The sequence below is a fragment of the Haliotis rubra genome, unplaced genomic scaffold (assembly GCF_003918875.1).
Source record: "Haliotis rubra isolate DU_JTF1 unplaced genomic scaffold, ASM391887v1 Scf816, whole genome shotgun sequence".
NCBI lineage: Eukaryota > Metazoa > Mollusca > Gastropoda > Lepetellida > Haliotidae > Haliotis > Haliotis rubra.
The window spans coordinates 380,992-400,336 of record NW_025767542.1 but is presented as its reverse complement, the minus strand read 5'-3'; the positions used below and the strand labels follow the sequence as shown (position 1 = coordinate 400,336).

Below are 19,345 nucleotides of genomic sequence, written 5' to 3'. Positions count from 1 at the left end.
GTCTCTAATTCACCAAAACCTCCATCACAAACAAATTCAAACAAATGGTATCAAGTGGGATGGAGTGGTGTAACAACAGAATTGACGCTTAACATATTGGTTGTGGCCACTGTTGGCGTTGATACAATTGAGGATGGGGTGGTTTGGATGATGGAAAATAGCATTGATAATGCACTAGTGTTACCGACTCTTTCTGATCCTGGTGCAGGCGTCGTAAAATTTCATTCCAGATATATATTGTGGGGGAGAGGCCTGCAGAAGCTGGCCATGGCAGTACAACAATTTTACACAAGACAGTTAATCAAGACACTTAAGAATCGCTTCTCTTCGCTGCAGGGGATGTGAATCAAATCAAGGGATTCTGCCATACGAGGTACTGAATGAACATTGGCCATGGAAGACAGAAGTAATTCTACGCATTCTGCCCCTATTATCCATTAGTATACCATAGTGTTATCATAAAATATGCGTGCTTGATGATTTTTACGTGAAAAAAACCCCCTCACCGCCAGTTAGGTCGCTTGAAGAACATTTCAATTACAGATTAAATACCCTCTACTGTTTGTTTGAAGGGTATATTTAAAACGTCGTACAGGCAAATCTAATAATATAACATATATATGTATTATCTATGTGGAATGCAAAGAGGAAAGAGTGCATGGGGTTACGATGATAGAAGAAATACTCTTCGTACAAGCAAGGTGGTAAGTAAGATGACCAGGGACGGCAAATTCACTTGAACTTGAAGGCAGATGCTTTCAAATCTAGTTTGAGGAGGCTACACACAAGGGACTGAAACATTACTTTGAGTGCAGGTGTCACTGGCTGTGTCGTAGTAGTGAGAGTCAGCACATGCACATATGCCGGATCCATTACAAACTGAATTGCTGGTATTCCCCTTAGTAATATTGCCACAGTTAGCGCCGTAAACCACTTCTAAAATTGAACATGTATATTCAATACTATATAAATAATGGTTAGTATTCTCATGAATATGTTAACAGTACGTGTCTCCTGAGCTCCTTTTGTTGCTAACAAATTGAATTGTTGGTATTGCACTGTGCTGTGGTATCACAGTTAGCTCCGTAAACCACTTCTGAAATTGAACATGAGTATACAATACAAAATACTTCATACTTTGCATTTGTCATGCATATTAGACTGACGTACTTCACAGTATATATTCCCTTCTTTTTGGCTGCTCGTGCTATGGCTGACATGTCGAGGTGACTTTTACATGCAACTCACACAGAACGTTAACAGGCTTTAGATTCATTCTAAATATTTAGTCATATTACTCATAAAAGAGAAACTGGAAAATGTAGTATATTCTGTAAATAGAGTTTTCCGAAACAAATGTCTGAAATGTGAAACAGAAAATCCAAACATAAATCCTGAAAACAGAATATCAAGTAAATACTTCAGTTTGGTGATTAGGTATACAGTTTCTAGAATGGAAAGAAAAACATGAGTTAGTTGTTGTTTTGAGGTAGGTAAAATCCTTTGTAAATATTGAACAACTAGTATCTATGATGGCTAACATAACACTTACTACTAATTGCATAAACATTAGTCCATATACATCTAGTTGCTATTCACTGTGCAATTCAAGTATACTTTGGTTATTTGCAAGTCCCTAATTTACTAAAACCTTAATCAAAACAACATCATTGACAAAAATCCATACATGTACTTGGTATCAAGGGTTGGTGTAACAACAAAATTAACGTTCTCCATTGGTTGTGACCACTATTGGGATTGATACAAGCGAGGATGGGGTGGTGCAGATGACGGAAATCAGAATTCAGGATGATGATGAAGACAAACGCTTAGTCTCTGAATTTATATAATGTTGATAGTAACAAACAAACGCATATAAATTGAAATGGAGCCCCAGGTTTTAGACAATGTTGAGATATCAGGGGAGACAATGTCTCAGTGAAATCTGTTTTGCCCGCGAAAATTACTTGTTGCTTACATTAAAGATAAACTTTACGTACATAGTGTCCCTGCAATTTAATATTCGCGAAAAGGTTCAAATGTTATTCTTTCTGATCATGTTGCAGACGTTGGTCCATTTATTCCAGCCATGGTAATACATCGGTTTTGCACTGAATGGTGCCTCAAAGCATTTCTTTCAACACGAGTAACGTCTGCGCGGGCATTATAATGCAATATCGTGACGTTCCTGCATTTGCGCAAAGGGCTGACCATTTCCTCGAGATATGTTCTGCCAAGAGTTGATGAAACCTTCGCTAACGTCTCAGAGACGTTCTCCTGGACTCATTTGTGAGCAATACAGAGTCCAAAACCGTGTCCACTGGACGCCAAATGTTGTCAACACTCAACTATGACGGACATTGTGCCCCTCCAGCGGTTGCATGTGATTCTGCCACTAACTGGTCTTTAACGAGGAATGTTCCGACCTGTTTATGTTACAGTTTGGTATCGATTCTGAAGATGCAAAGCCAATGTATTTGTGGTGTTGACATGAGGCGACACGTTTACGGCCGACCTGTGGTATATCATGAGTGTTGCCCTGATGTAAATAATGTCTCCAGAGAGATGATATTGTGTTTCGGTGAACATTAAAACATCTTGTAAGTTTCTAAAATTTCATTTTCAGCAAGCCGTGGCATTCGTTAGGATCGTGTAACGTAAAACAACTGGATACTAAAAGTACACTCGGTCTGTCACCTTGTCATAATCTATACTCCTCAGTTACAAATGTTGAAAAACGGATTGTCAATTAACTTTGAGAACAAAACCCACGCACATGTCTACTTCTCTTGCTGTAAAGCCTTATTAATGTGTTTCTATCTTAATATTTAGCAGTTAATTGTGAATGAATGAAGTCAAGTATAACATACAGTATTAACAACATTTAAGAACTACCTAAACTAAAATGGTAAAATTCAGACTGAAATACGATTACCCCAGCGCTAATCATTTGCCCCTTTTTGTGTTACTGTTTAAAAACAACACTACTGGTCGGTAAGAACATATATCTGCTTTGAAACGTTTGTCAGACGTGACTTAGATCTACCCCAGCATTATACGACATGGAAGTACATAGATGTCAATAATTTTTACAATAGGCAAACAATTATGAAGAGATGACAATTTGCGTCCGACTTAACAGTTTGTGGAATCCATGCGGAAGGCATGATTAACATTTCACGGAAGGTTGTTTGGATACAGTTGAACTGATGTGTACATATTCATTAAATAGTGAGTGAGTGAGTGAGTTATTATTTAACGTCACATCGGCAATATTTCAGCCATGTCGTGACGAGAACATTTGACATTGAAATAGAATATTTATAGAGATTATAAAACCTGCCGACAAAGGACAGTAAAGCAACTAGAGTATCACAGATGTAAAACATATGTAAAACTAGTAATTGAATCTAAAACATTTTAACTATAGGGGACAACACAATATAAAAATGGGCTATAGATCGCCAACAACTGAAGGTAGATCACCATACTAGGAGCCATGGGGACTTATCTTACTTTTGCTACCTGCATGGATCCTAGCTGGATTTACACCATCCCTTCAGCCGCTGGCGATTGTAGGAAAATTTAGCCAACAGTTAAAATAACAAAAATACTACGATTAAAATGTGATAATTTATATTTTACTTTGAAAGTTTTGGGACTTACGTACCCTCTCAGGAGGACATAATTTTACGGTACTTTAACCCCCTTTGAGGGCACAGCCACTAACAATCCAAGTTAAAATACATCTATTTACAGAACATATTAATCAAAAATCATTAATCAAATCAATTTATTTTAAAAAACCAAGAATTAAATGAACATGGACAGTGTTAAAAAGATCCTTAACAGCTTTAACATTGAAATATTTATCCCTTATGATGGAGAATTCGACACAGTCAAGCAGGAGATGCTTTACTGTGACTCTCTCATCACAAGGGATACAAAACGGAGGATCTTCACCTTTCAACAAGTATTTGTGAGTATACCTTGTATGGCCAATGCGACATCGTATAATGACCTCCTCAAATTTGGACTGACAACCCAAGTGAGTGTAACCAATATAAGGTTTTAATTCATGTAGTTTATTAATACCTACTTGGGTGTCCCACTTCTTCTGCATCAGATCACGGATGTAAGTTCTAATGCCAGCTTTGTAATCAGAATATGGAATAAGAAGTGGTGTCACAGATTTATTTAGTGCTGCCTTGGCAGCAAGATCAGCCATTGTGTTCCCAGAAATGCCAACGTGGCTGGGTAGCCAACAAAAGACGAAGTCGCACTGGCCAGTAGCAAGCTCATTATACAATTCAATAATTTCTAATAAAAGTGGATGTTTACAAGAAAAAATTTAATAGCCTGTAGACACGAAAGAGAACCTAAAAATATTATATATTGTTGATATTTAGGGTGTTTATTAATATATTTAAGAGATGTTAATATGGCGTTAGCTTCTGCTGTGTCACGCTATGGCTGAAATATTGCCGATGTGACTTAAAATCTTAACTCACTCACTCACTCACTCACTAGCTTCTGCTGTGAAAATAGAGCTGTTATCTGGTAGTCGAGAAGAGATTGTTCTGGATCCAATGACAGTGGCACAAGCCACCGCGCCACCATCCTTGGACCCATCTGTAAATAAGGATTTGTATGTATTATATTTACTTTTTAATTGATTATATTCTTGTTTATATTGGAATTCATTAGTTTCCGCTCTTTTAAATGCTGTTAATGTTAAGTCAACTTGTGGCCTAACCAATTGCCAAGGAGGAGAAGAAAGAAGAAGGGAAGGAGATATATTGTCCAGCTCAATGCCGGCAGCAGAAATGAATGGTTTAATTCTGAGCCCAAGAGGCGGCACAAGAGCAGGTTTCTTAGAGTATAAATCCACATAAAGAGGGTGAAAGACACAGTTTATTCATTAAATACACACACCGATATATGTACTATATATATATATATATTTATATATATGCCTATGTACGGTTCTGGTAAGGAGTTCGAGGATGATTACAAATATTGCAGTGTCTTAATGGTATAAAATCAAACTATTCGATGGTTTGTTGTAAATCCCCAAATATGATTAGCAGCATTGACCTCGTGTTATTTCATTTCGATTGCCATTGAATGTACAAATACTATGCCACGACCAGCGCAGACGACTACGTACATCACGATCGAATACGGGGACTCCCTAACTAAAGTGGAGGAAAATTCCTTTCTGATTACCTGCACTTGACGTTTCTGCAAAATTCATGCATTCTTATTGTCCAGTCCAGTTCAGAGAAAGAATGACACCTGAATGATCACTCGCCTGTTTATTTTCGCTTGCCTAATTTCAACAAATGCTATGTTTTCGGGTTCCATTTATTACTTTCCCCTCATTTTCACCACCTTGTCTCGCGTTTTCAGGGAATCTATGGTCGAATATGAAGGTAACTGACTATGTCATTAGCAAACAGCTGTCCTCTCACTGGCATATTTGTTCCGATTCAGTACAGTCTGCCTCATAGAAAACACACATTTTCATTGTGTGAATTAATTGTGTACTTGTGTCGCTTCAACAAGCAGGTTGCAATTGACAGTCAATTCATAGTGATTTTCTTTCAGGAATATTCACTGTTAAACTGTTCAATTACAAGTAGAGAGGTTATTTGTGTTGTTATGGCTATATGATACTAAAGTTGCTAGGAGGCAACAATGAAAACAAGTTTAACTAAATGAGAACTTACGAGAAGGGGCGGGAGTACTGCTCGCATTGCTCATCTGAAATTGGATGAAAAAAAGCCTCTTGAATGAACACGTAAATATTGCAGTAATTCATCTTCGCTAGTTTGTCTGTGTATGTATGCCCCTTGACATATTTGGTATGTGTTGTCTTTAATCTTCAATCAAAATACAATATTAGTAAAACGAACAAAATAGGAATAACAGACAGTAGGAAGAACTGAAGGACTGAGGATAAAGTGTCATTGTCAGGTGATTACATAAACTATTTCAACACTGAAAGTGAATATGATAAAAATTTGGTAAAATCTTATCTCCCAAGATTAAATAACCATCCCTAATCGAATACGTTCACAGCTGAGAAAAATATGAATTTATTCATTACAATTTGCCATCAGGGATGTATCTGGTTATTGAAATAGACTTACCCTTTTCAATGTTCATATTGTTTTATCTGCGATCTCTGAGATTCTTCTAGACAGAATATATAAGTCGTCTAAAGTCAATAAAGTATCCTGAGTATATAAGACCCGTGAAGATCCCGGTTAGAATTGGTTTTCAGCAATCCATGATTGTCGTAAAAGGCGACTAACGATGGGATCGGGGGTTCAGATTTCCGGGGTTTGGGGGTTCTGACTTGGTTGTCTGGTCCAGCCTCGATTATTTACTGACCAAAGCCCTAAGGCCGGAGGTTTGCTGAGTACGACGTTAAACAAAGCAATATTTCTGGCTATATAAAGACGTGGAGTTCAAAATCTGCATCACTTCCGGCTTTCCATTCATACAGATTATTTGAAGAAAGTAGGGGACAGTTGTTAGCACTTTTTATTCATGTCCCATATTGTAAGAGATATTAGCTATAGGAGTAATAAGAACGTGTACAAAGAGTAGCGAAGTATGGCAGTTGATGTCATGACCTGCACAGATCTTGAAGAACAATGAAAACGTTCAAATCGTTGACTCTCTGGATAGTTAATGCCCACTATCGCCAAAATACTCCAACCACATCCGCTTGGAAACCCTGCTCGAAACATTAAACATGAAGAATCATGTCAGCAACATTTGCAAAAGCGCTTTTTATCAGTTGTTGAACATCAGACATATTAGTAGATATAATAGACACACTATCAGTTAAGTGTTCCATCCATGCATTTCTGACAGCTGAATCAGCACACTCTACAGAGCTGCAGTACATGGGCAGTTACAGCATGTTAGAAACACAACTACCAAACGCATAACGCGCATACGTGTGTAGGTGCACATTACACCAATATGGGTGTTCAAGCTTCTCGTGTTTGTTTACTATTCCGTTGATGGACAATATCAGGTCTATCTCCTGGAACTAGTCAATCTTTACAGTGAGAGAGTTAGGTTTTACGCCGCTCTTTGCAATATTCCAGCAATATCACGACAGGGGTCACCAGAAATGAGCTTCGCAAGTGTATGAAATAAGCCAAAATCCCAGCCAGACATCAGGGTTTGCAACTTCAAAATGTTCCCAGCCCAAAATGGATTTTACCAGACTAGACAACCCAAAAATAATTTTTCAGATGTATGGAACATGTTATCTTAAATTGTTATCAAAATTGCTGGCAAAGCTGTACATCTATCCCGTCTCGGGCGGTAGCACGGGCCTTATTTCATACACTGGCTTCACACATTGTACACATGTAGGAGATCGGACCCGGGTCTTCGGCGTGACGAGCGAACGCTTTAACCGCTAGACTACACCACCGCCCAGTCAGTCTTTACAAACAAAATAAATGCCTACTTTGTTTGCACTGAATAGCACAGAGACACCCCTGGTGTTGCTGACGCCACTCGCTTGTTCATTTGAACATTTTAGAGATTTTAATATATTATGTATGAAGCTGTTTAGGTGTTACGTACTAAATCCTCACCCTATAGAATATAACAAATTATGATTATGCTATGTAAGTAGTTGTAAAAGGTTCACAAATTATGATGTCAGCATCATTCAAAATTGTCATACAATTAAACCCTAAATATACATGATATGACCGTCATACTGCATAGGACCGTAGAAAATATGATATCTTAGTCTCTAATGTGAGTTACGTTCTGTATTTGTGTTGTATTTAGAATTTAATAATGAAAGTTATATTTTGAATTGCATTATATCTAAGACGAAAGTTGTTATGAGGCAGTGTTATATCCTGTACAACAATGCTTAAACTGTGTACCTGTTCATCCAGTAGGGTGTAGTAGGTAGCTACATTTGGACTTGCGCTATATTGAGGGCGACCTTATTCCAGAATCATCTACCCGTGAGAGATATATAAGGGGACCTAGCTATTGCCGCTCATCTCATATTTCATCTCAAGCCACAAGATCACTCTACAGTATGGGATACACTTTCTAGTTCTGAACCGAAGCAATACGAACCGAATGCCGATGGTTCGGTGCTCTGGCACTGTCATGGCAAAGAATTTTAGGACATGGTAGACGGTCATTCTGGGTTTAATTTTCAGAATATTGTTTCAATTGATAATCCTTTTTGGAAAGATGTTTTATTGGCATGAAAATTATACTGTAATAAGAATACCATAGAAGCAGACAACATTAAAGGAATTTTAGCACAACCTTTATGGCTGAATAATAATTTCAAAAACCCAAATCACTTTATCAGGCATTGGGCTAAAAATGGAAGTTTAACAATTACGGACCTTTGCAATGAAGATGGTTTTATGTCTCTTGAAGATCTGAAGCTCAAATTTGTATTAGAGGTACATATATGGATCTTCGATATGTTTTCTATATCATACCTGAATCATGGAAATTGACCATAAAACAATACAGAAATATACATAACAATGATCTGGATGATAACTTTCTTCATAAAGATTTTATGGATTTGAAAAAAGGTACCGGTAATTATATAAAGTTCGACATATGACATTGTCATATATTGTCAACATATGATTACACAATGCCATTTAGAAAGCAGTCAAATGTAACATATGTTATATTTGGGATTACACTTTCTTAGTAAAGTACAGTTTCTAGCTAGGGTCTATGCAGGAAGCAAATGTACTGTAAATCCCCATGGTCCCTAGTATGGTGTTCTACCTTCATAACATTGACTTCATACAGCAAGGCATCGATGACTACCCTACTGACAGCTTTGTAGCTCCCAGGAACAACAAGGATTCAGATACTTGTAATAATTTTGGTAAGAAGCTGATTGAACTGTGTAAAGTATTCAGCATTCATATTTTGAACGGGAGATGTCATCAAGACAAGCAAGGTGAATATACATGTATCACACATAATGGGGCCAGCACTGTTGACTATATGATAGCCTCGCAAAGCTTATATCCATTTATCTCGGACTTTGTTATTGGTACACGAGATGACTCAAATCACTTTCCAGTCTTCTGTAGGTTTGATTTCAAACATCAAGGTTTAAATGATATACAAACTCTTGACAAGTGTGAGACAAGTGTCAATGAAGCAACTCCCTGGTCACGATATCTCTGGAAGGAAGAAAACAGTGTGGTGTTTAAATCTAAGTTTAAAGAGTTATATGATCTATTAAAGGATGAAATTGATCACCTAATACCAACAGATGTGAACACTGCATTAAGTTTACTTGTCGATGTTTATCAAGAAGCAGCATCTATAAACAAGAGAGTCTACTTCACTAGTTCTAACCATAATTCCAAGTCTAAATTATACAGCCAACCTCCCTGGTGGGACAGTGAACTTGAATACCTAAAGTATGAGAAATATCGCGCACTGAGGGGCCATAGAGACCATAACTTGGACTTTAACATATTCAGGGAGCTACGCACTAAATTCAAGAAAGCATTTGTTATCAAGAGACAATCTTACCAGGACAAACAGAAACAAAAACTAATTGATGCTAGAGGAAAGCCTAAAATTTTCTGGAAATTGCTGAAACAGGGAAGACAATCACACATGCCAGATGGAATCAGTACCCAGGAATGGACAGATCACTTTTCTTCTCTCCTCAAAACAGAAAATCCACCTTCTTTACCTCCTACTATAGATGAAGATGACAGAGGTACCAGGGCGGAATTAAATCAACCTATTAGCTGCCAAGAAGTTGAACAACATATAAAAAAGTTAGCAAATAATAAATCACCTGGACCTGATGGAGTTGTCACGGAATATTTTAAAAATATAACAAGTACTATTTTACCCACAATTACAGCCATGTTCAATCAGATATTTGACAGTGGTGTATTTCCTCCTGCTTGGAACAGAAGTATTATTTGCCCTGTTTTCAAATCTGGAGATAAGAATGATGTTAACAACTACAGGGGAATTTCATTAATTGATACTATGTGTAAAATATTTACTTCTATATTAAACTGGAGACTCAAGACTTTCTGTGAAGACAATATGATTATTGATGAGCTACAAGCAGGTTTCAGATCAAACTACTCAACTATTGACAATATATTCAGTCTGCAAGCAATGATACAGAAATATACCGGAAAAAAGAAAGGGAGATTTTACTGCCTGTTTGTGGATTTTTCAAAGGCATTTGACACTATAAGACATGATATTCTATTACAAAGTTTGAAGGATGTTGGAATAAAGGAAAATTCTATAACCTTCTCATCTCTATGTATTCGAGCCTGTGTGCCTGTGTAAGGGGTTCAAGAGGATTAACAGATTACTTCAAGTGTAATATTGGCACCCGCCAAGGCTGTATTTTGAGCCCTCAGCTATTTCTCGTATTCATCAAGAAGCTTTTAAAACAACTGGAAGATGTTGGAGGAGAAGGTGTTTTTATCTCACAAGATTTTAAAAATGTTTTTGCCATAATGTTTGCAGATGATGTGTCATCTGTAGCTTATTCAGCCATTCAACTCCAAAAGAAAATAGATGCTCTGAACTTATTTTGCTTAGAAACTGGAATGAAAGTGAACTTGAAGAAAACGAAAGTCATGGTCTTTAGAAATGGAGGACCCCTCAGAAGTTATGAAAAGTGGACCTATAATGGCGAAAACATTGAAGTTGTACCCTTCTACAGATATTTAGGCATTATGTTTACACTCAAACTGATATGGACACAGTCTCAAATTTCTTTAGCTTCCCAGAGTTCTAAAGCTGTGATGGCTATAAACAGATATCAGAGGACACTTGGTCATATTCCTTGTAAAGATTTGTTCAAAATATTTGACAGTATTGTTACTCCTATCCTGTGCTATGGCTCTGAAATTTGGGGATTTAATTACAGCAAAATAATTGAAGATGTTCATGTGAAAATGTGCAAATCTTTTCTCAAAGTGTCAAAGAATACATGTAATGTAATGGTGCTAGGTGAGAGCGGTAGAGCTCCACTGCAGCTTACATATATGACAAGAGCTGTCAAGTACTGGTGTAGGCTGATACAAATGGGCCTTGAGAGACTCCCCCACCAGTGCTACAGGATGCTCACTGCCCTTGATGATATGGGACGCACCACATATGCTACTAATATTAAAAATATTTTATTCAGATTTGGATTTGGATATGCATGGATTTCCCAAGATGTTGGAGACAAAAATATTTTCTTATCAATGTTTAAGCAGAGACTATTTGACAATCTACAACAAACCTGGAGTGTAAATGTTAATAACCTATCTGACTCTTATTCATATAAACAATATAAATCCCTACTGACTGTTGAATACTATCTGAACTCATCACTTCCATCTCGCCTACAAATGATCTTATCGGGCTTCAGATGCAGTAACTTTAGAATAGCTGTCAACACTGGAAGACATCAAGCTACACCATATGAAGAAAGACTCTGTCCTCTCTGTTTATCCCAAAAAAAGTATTTTATTGAAAATGAATATCATGTACTTCTAATTTGTGAAGCTTAGAGTTTTTTCCGTAATACACTTATTGGTAAATACATCAATACTACCTCTCAACATAACTTTAATTCTATAATCGCTTCTCATAATTATGATATTTTGCATAACACTTCATTCTTTTTATTTAAAGCACAACAAATAAGGCAAAGTAATATATAATATATTCATATCATGCATTTGTACTGTTTTATGCTATGAAATGTATGTAAATATGTATTATGCGCAGGGATATTTTGTAACCCTATATTGTCTGTATTTTGGGCCAAAGGCCTTATACTGAATAAATCTGTCTGTCTGTCTGTCTGTCTGTCTGTCTGTTCTACCTTCAGTTGTTGCAATCTATAGCCTGTCTTTATACTGTATTGTCACTTACAGTTAAAATAGTTCAGATTTAATTACTAGTTATAAATTCATATATGTAATAATCTAGTTGTTTTACTGTCCTTCTTTGACAGATTTTAAAAATTTACTTTCAATTACTATAAATCCATAATTAGATTTAGTCACGATATGGCTGAAATAATGTGACTTAAAATCTTAACTCACTCACTCACGTAGCCCGCTGTCGCCCACGATGCCTAAAACATCGTACGTCAACATCGTAGACAACTTTATCGTACATCGCCCACGGCAAATGTGATCCATTTCTAAACCACACCAGTAACTATTAACATGATTCACGACGACACAGTTTCGCAGTATAACGAGGGCGACATTTCTTATGTCTGCAGAATTACAGTTTACTACTGTCATTTTTAAAAGAGAATATCACCGGCCTCGACCACAAAAATTGAAGTAATTGACTCACCCAAGTAACCTTAAAGTTACTGTGTGTGTGTGTGTGTGTGTGTGTGTGTGTGTGTGTGTGTGTGTGTGTGTGTGTGTGTGTGAGAGAGGGCGTGAGTGAGTGACTGTGTGTCTGAGTGAGTGAGTGAGTGAGTGTGTGAGTGAGTGAGACCATGTACGGTCGCGTACCTATACGTCGAATTTCTGATTTCAAAGTAGTAAAATGCATTCGACGGATGAACACTGTGATCTTAGCTATCAATTAGTTATCCAAACATTGGACTATACCAAGAAAAAGACGCAAGGGGTGTTGGATGGTTTGACTCTTTATTTTTATACTTTTGTAGAAAATTGAAATTGATGCATTAACCCTTGTCTTATGGACAGGGTTCCAAACGGACCCCAAAACTATAAATATTGTAAATATATAATGCCTTTGACCAGCATTTAGAATTGCTCAAGGCAATCAGATTCATTAACCTTTTTTCGGGTCTTTTAACTGGTGTGCCTACAGCACATTCTAAATGGATTAACAAAACTATTTTGAACTTATGCAACGGGAGCTTGGTGGTGATTACCCTGATGAAAGTGATGGTGGATCTGATGAAGATCATCAACCATCTGAAGGATCTGAAAGCCCAGAATCCGACTGTGACCAAGCGGATGACGCTACTTCCAACTCTGACAATGAGACTGATGTACAAAGACAAGCTCCTGACAGGTATTACAACCGTGATGGAAGACAGTGGTTCAAGGACCCAATGCCATTAGCTTGAAGCCTCAGAGAAATATTATTCGCTAGCTGAATGATAAAGTCATCAGTCAAAATCCAGTGGAAGCCTTCACTTTGTATGTCTGTCCTGAAATTGTTGACGATATTGTCAAATGGACAAATAAGTTCGCTGAAACTAAGCTTGACACACAGTGGAAGCGAAACTGTTTAAGAAAACATGTCGTCTAATCCAATACAAGTGTACATATATATTTATCTTGCCTCACACATTACTGTCGTTTCTAAATGACTGAGCGCTCTTTATAATTTTCAACGTACACCCTTACAAGACACTAACATTTTCTATGTACCCCGCTGGGAATGCCGAACTCATTTGGTACTTCGTAGTAGTAATTCTTTATCTCGAATAACATTGAATCACTTATGATGTAAGGAAATTACCCATGTTTTGCGTATGCAAATCGGTGGAAGGGAGATAACTCTAAATTTGTTTTACTTGTCGCCTTATCGTCTGGTACTCCATACTATGATCCGATACCCGTGCTTCAAACAGTTCAAAATTACGGTGTTCGGTAAGATAAATACGTCGTTCACTGGTCCCTCGGGGTCTATGGGTTGATGTACCCTCGATTGTTCTCTATAAACAAACATCGAGGGTACATCAGCCCATGTCCCCCTCGATACCAGTGAACAACTTATAATATTAATAATAATAAGCGCGCGCGCGATCGATGCTCATGCTGTTGATCACTGGATTGTCTGGTCCAGGCTCGATTATTTACAGACCGCCGCCATATAGCTAGAATATTGCTGAGTGCGGCGTAAATCTCAACTCATTCACTCACTCACACACGCACAGAGTACAATCATTAAAGTAAATATATATTACTCGAATTACGCATGCATATGCGTTGATTCATTTGTCGTATTTGGTAATGTTTAGAATGTGGGTCAAACATAGATAAGCTGTATGTGAGCAGAGATCGTGTTCAGACAGTTGCACAACGCTACCGTGTCTCCATTTCGAATGAGCTGAAGATTAGACAAAAAGCCATTCCCTCAATCGCCGTAACTTCTGCAGTGATATAAGTATATCAACGGGGGAAATACATAGACACATTACTGCTGGATCTGTGTCACGAGGCAGGTGATGTCGGGAGCTACTCCTGTATATCCTTTATAAAATGGACAGGTGATGTATGTATATGTTCATTAAATGAATGAATTCGATGTTCACAGTATATGAATAAAGTGACATACCCCATCTCCAAGTACAACCAGGAGCCCCAGCAGATAACAGCCATACACTGTCGACGTCATTGTTCACCTGCGACGCCGAGCTCTGTGTGTCTGTCGGGTGTGTGGACAAGGTGACCTGGCCTACCAGTGATTTACTTCCTGATTGTATTGAGAACACTAACCACTGTGTTGTGTAGGTATGCAAGCTATTTCTAGCCTCCCTGCACAAATACACGACGAGCACCCCTGCTTCATAAGTCAAATTACATAAAACGATAATATGAATTACATAAAATGATATTATCAGGTACTTGTTTCGAAATTTGATTTGCACACGTAATTCAGTAGTTGGTTAAAATATATGTACCCTTGCTTTTATCCACAGGCAAATGTTCTTTAAAACATCAAATATTCACATAAGTGTTTCAAGGGGTTGTGTTATCACTCTTTTATGATTGTACATGGTGCTGATGTTCATCTGAAAGAAGGTGCTATCAATACATCTCCATTTATTCAATGGATACTGGGTGCCCCTGGGTGCTGACATTCCACGTCAACACCGAGAGATTAATCTCGATTAATGAAACAAATTTCAATGGACGTAAAACCCAATATAGTAGTGAAAATGAAAAGTGAAAATCAGCGATGACATTGATTAAAGCGTTTTTCTTTCACAAAGTAATTGCAAAATGTAGACATCAGTTTGCTGAACTGCTGACATCTCGTCACTTCTCGTGTCAGTCAGTTTTAGGGGGAAAATTTTTGTCAGATTATGCGCAGATCTTAATTAAAGATGTAATTTATTCGAACCGACGCAACTACGCACAATTATTAACGAAAATGCAAAATTTGATTTAAGGTACATATCTGAAAATGTTGGGTTTTTTTTAATGTAAACGGAATTATATTGGCGCTTGCTTGTCAAATGATAACGCATTATTCAATACTGTTTTGGTACACTCGATTTAAAATAAAGATATGTCATGAACAACATCGTTTGTAGTGTACCAACATATAGTGCCGAGAATGGTTTTAATTATATCATCTTAATGAAATAAGAGTCCTCGCTAACCTTCTTGGCAAAAGAAAGTTATCACCGACTTCACTTGACCCAAAAACAGAAACAAGGACGTATGTGAGATTTATGATAATTATTTTACAAACAAAAATCATTTTCAAATGATATGACTAAAAATTATCTGTAATGTTGGTCTTGAATTGCTGCAACTCATTAAAAGAGTCAAGGGGTTAAAATTAAAATTATACAAATCAGAGTTCATTCAAAAAGTGCATAAAGAATAATATAGACAGGAGTCAGGGGACACGTAATCAGTAGCGAGTATGACCACCCTGGGTATCCATACACGCCAACACACGCCAACACACGCCTCCTCATTGACGTTGTCAGTCGGCGGATGACGTCAGCAAAAATCCTGTTCCATAAGACACAGAGAGAGTGTCTGTTCAAGTTCCTGTCCGTTCGCTGGAGGTGGCAAACGCTATCAAGATGACCACAGAGATCTTCAATGGGGTTCATGTCTGGAGAAGGCGCTGACCAAGGCAATACGCTAACGTTAACATTGTGCAGGTATTCTCGAACAATTCTGGCGGTGTGAGGCCTTGCGTTGTCGAATAAAGTGCATCATAAATGGTCTCAACACTTCATCCCTGTATCGCTGTATTAACTTCTTGAACGCAGTTTGGCATCAGTCGTCCGCCTCTACGTCGAAAAACTCGAACTTTGCCATCGTTTCTAAACCGACAAAACCGATTTTCATCTGTAAAGAGCACTCTCTCCCAATAGTCATATGGCGGCCACCGACGTACACTTCGTGCCCATTGCAGCCTGCGTTGACGGTGTAGACGGGTCAAGGCCATTCCACGGAAGGGGCCGTAGGCTCACATAACAAGTCATCGAAGGACGACTGATGGCCGGTCCTAGTGCTATCGCCGCCGTTGAAATCGCCGTCCCGATTGTGTTCCAGAGGTGGATCTGCCGGATGGAGCGGCCTTCGGCCGTTGTCGTGACTCTTAGGGCTCTCTTCCCGATCTTGGGTGGTCCTGGGTCTGGATGGTTTGCTGGTTATTAATTCATTGATGGTGGTCTGGCTGCAGTTGAAGGTTCTTGCCAGCTGACGCTGTGAAGGCCCTATATTGGTCATACCGATCGCCCAGTCTCGTTACGCTTGCGTTAGTCATGACATATTCGTGGTGGGATTTTTCTGTTACTGCTTGCTTGTTATGTCCAACATCGGTATTAATGTCACAATCATACACATTTGGACTAATGTCCCACAATTATGTTTTGAAAGATGCACGATTGGAACTAAGTTTTCGGACAGTTGCGTTGTTATTGGGACCGTGTTGCGTTTAGGCGAATGTTTTTTGTAACGTTGATGAAGGAACGTTTGATTGAATACTGCGAATAATCGGAGCTGTGCTCAAAGCAATTCACCAGTAAAGGTTTCCTGTAATGTTTAGATGCAGTTGAGCCGGTGATAAGCCATATTTTAAAGTAAAGATGATTTTAAGTATGCAGATGATTATGAGTTCAACAACACAGTCGTAACTTCCCTCCTGCGGTTGCTGTATTGCTGAATAACGCTCTTGCTGGGTTACACCTATCATAGCATTCAGAATGTATAGCAACATTAAATTCTTTCACCGACCTAATATGTGTACAGTGGCGTTCTAATCAGGTTTGCTCAGTGAGTTCATGAATGACAAGAGCGCAAAATATTCGTCAGCTCGATAAATATAAAGGCCGATTGCCAAAGCCAACGAGCAAATTGCAAAATAGGTATCAGGCAGACACCCGTATGAGGGTCCCACTTAGTCTGTCATACAGACCCTGAAACAAATATATCCAAGAGAGCCCATGAAAGTCTAGGATATATGGCAAGTCCAGATTTCAACAGTTTCAGTGAAAGTCAGGTTTGGGAGGGGGGCGTCCATTTTGTATCCATGCACTAGCCGTGAGGTCAGCAATTTTTTACAGGACATGACTGATATGATAGGTATAACCCAGTAAAAGCTTTATTCAACAATACGGCAAACCCAAGAGGAAAGTTATGAATGTGTTACACTTACCCATTGATAATTCAAATTACTGAAACCAATATATCTAGAAGGCTTATCGAGTCATACAAGCTTCAAGCAGCTTTTTGGTGATTATGCAAAGGGATTTTTTGCTTTCTATTTCTGGCCATGAAAAGTGTTCTAACGCTGTTATGTCAATCAAGAACGTGTCACTTGAACACACTTCCGTCCCTAGTTTCTTTCCTCGTGGTATGGGTGTGGTTAATCGAAACATTTGTTTCCACATTCCCTTGGACATTAACTGGCCTAGTTATTAGGTTACGACAGACACTTATTAGATAATGTTGAATGTGCTCACTGACGACACACCTAACATCAACGTGGGGCATGTATGTCAGATGTCAATGTCTGCGTTGTCAGTCTCCTTCTCAAGTCACCTCCCTCCACCCCCACCCCCACCCCCATCTTCCTGTTGCCAAGAGGCAGCTTATAAAAATTCTGTATTCAAGTCTTTGTGGCAGGCTAGTAAACAACCTCAGGTATTTTCCGGTAGAAGATAAGATAAATATTCTAAAATTACTTCTGACTGTTAAAGTTCAACTCCAAATCCCGTGTACAATAATAACTACCCACAGTCAAGATGTCCTCAGGTTCTGGGTCTATCTTACTGGGACTCCTTTTCAATATAAAAGGAAGTATTTGTTTCTGGCAAAAATATGTATATTCAGAGACAAAGCGTTAGTCTGCCTGCAGTCCATGTTAAGTCAAGTATACGATTGCCTGGGTATTCAAGATGAAACTCTAGTAGATGCTTACCAAGATCAATTCCGTGTACACCTGACACTATTAAGTCCGTATGTTCACTCACACGACTATGTGTGCAGTATTCTTCTTATACAAATGTGTTGTAGGCTGATTCGTTACTTGTTATCGGGAGTTATGTTCCGGTGATTTTGCATAGAAACTCTCTTCCTTATGTATTTAACACTGTTAATGTCGAAAGTCCTCATGTCTACCTCTATACTGTACTTAATACTGTTGATGTCCACAGTCCTCATGTCCACCCACATGATGAGGCGTGGTGGGCGAGCTGTCTCAGGCGCCAGGCTAGTGATAAAGCGGGGTCGAGTCCACCTGTGACCGAATGTAAAAACCTTGGAGTCAACTTTGTGTGCAGTGTATTTAACACTGTTGATGTCGACTGCCCTGGTGTCCACCCCTTTACTGTGTTTAACACTGATGATGTAGACAGTTGATGTCGACTGTCCTCATGTCCACCTCTTTACTGTGTTTAACACTGGTTTTTGTTGTTGTTTTTTTATTTGCACATTTTTTCAAAGTATAGTTCACATGTCACATGTAATCAAAAGTGAGTATGTATAGATATATAAAGATTCTAATATCAGAGTCTATACAACTATGGAAATATATGTATGTTGGTCTACAGTCTTTGCTTACATTCCATGCTAAATTTCTACTTTATCCGAAGCAAGTAATATATTATGAGGCAAATAGAGTGTGTAGCGATAACCAAAATTTTGTAAATCTATCATATGAACAGGTTGTAAAAGCAATACATTTTGAGGCATGATAGTATTGGCAGCTGATTCTAAAAATGTTCTTTTGATCTGGTACTATTCCATACTTTCGGTTGTGAAAAATTGTCTGTTTAATAAGAAGCAGAATTATATTTAAAGGATCATTTCGATTTTCCTTTACTCCAAATAGTATGATTTGTGGTGGTGTTTAACACTTTTGATGTCGACTGCCCCGATGTCCACCCCTTTACTGTGTTTAACACTGTTAATGAAGACTGTTGATGTAGACTGCCCTTATGACCACCTTTTTACAGTATTTAACACTTATAAGGTCAACTGCCCTTATGACCACTACTAATTGCATTGTATTGCATTCTAGAAGGTGATGAGTCTAAAATGAAACATACAATTTTATGGTTTACAAT

The 19,345-nt window shown here is 38.2% G+C and overlaps 2 protein-coding genes across 5 annotated transcripts in view; both read right to left on the bottom strand.

Annotated features, from left to right (window-relative positions):
• The window catches only part of LOC124261915 (mucin-5B-like), a 52,916-nt gene extending 38,442 nt beyond the window's left edge, over positions 1 to 14,474 (bottom strand). The window contains exons 1-3 of one of the 4 annotated variants that reach the window (XM_046696284.1): positions 14,365 to 14,474; positions 5,733 to 5,766; positions 805 to 936 (exon numbers count right to left, since the gene is read on the bottom strand). In XM_046696284.1, the coding sequence (XP_046552240.1) occupies positions 805 to 936; positions 5,733 to 5,766; positions 14,365 to 14,424 (226 nt within the window). In that variant the 5' untranslated portion in view covers positions 14,425 to 14,474. The remainder of the gene's footprint in view (positions 1 to 804; positions 937 to 5,732; positions 5,767 to 14,364) is intronic. The other 3 variants (XM_046696280.1, XM_046696282.1, XM_046696283.1) reach the window with 3 other exon arrangements.
• The window catches only part of LOC124261914, a 322,925-nt gene that overhangs the window by 47,171 nt on the left and 256,409 nt on the right, over positions 1 to 19,345 (bottom strand). The window lies entirely within an intron of this gene.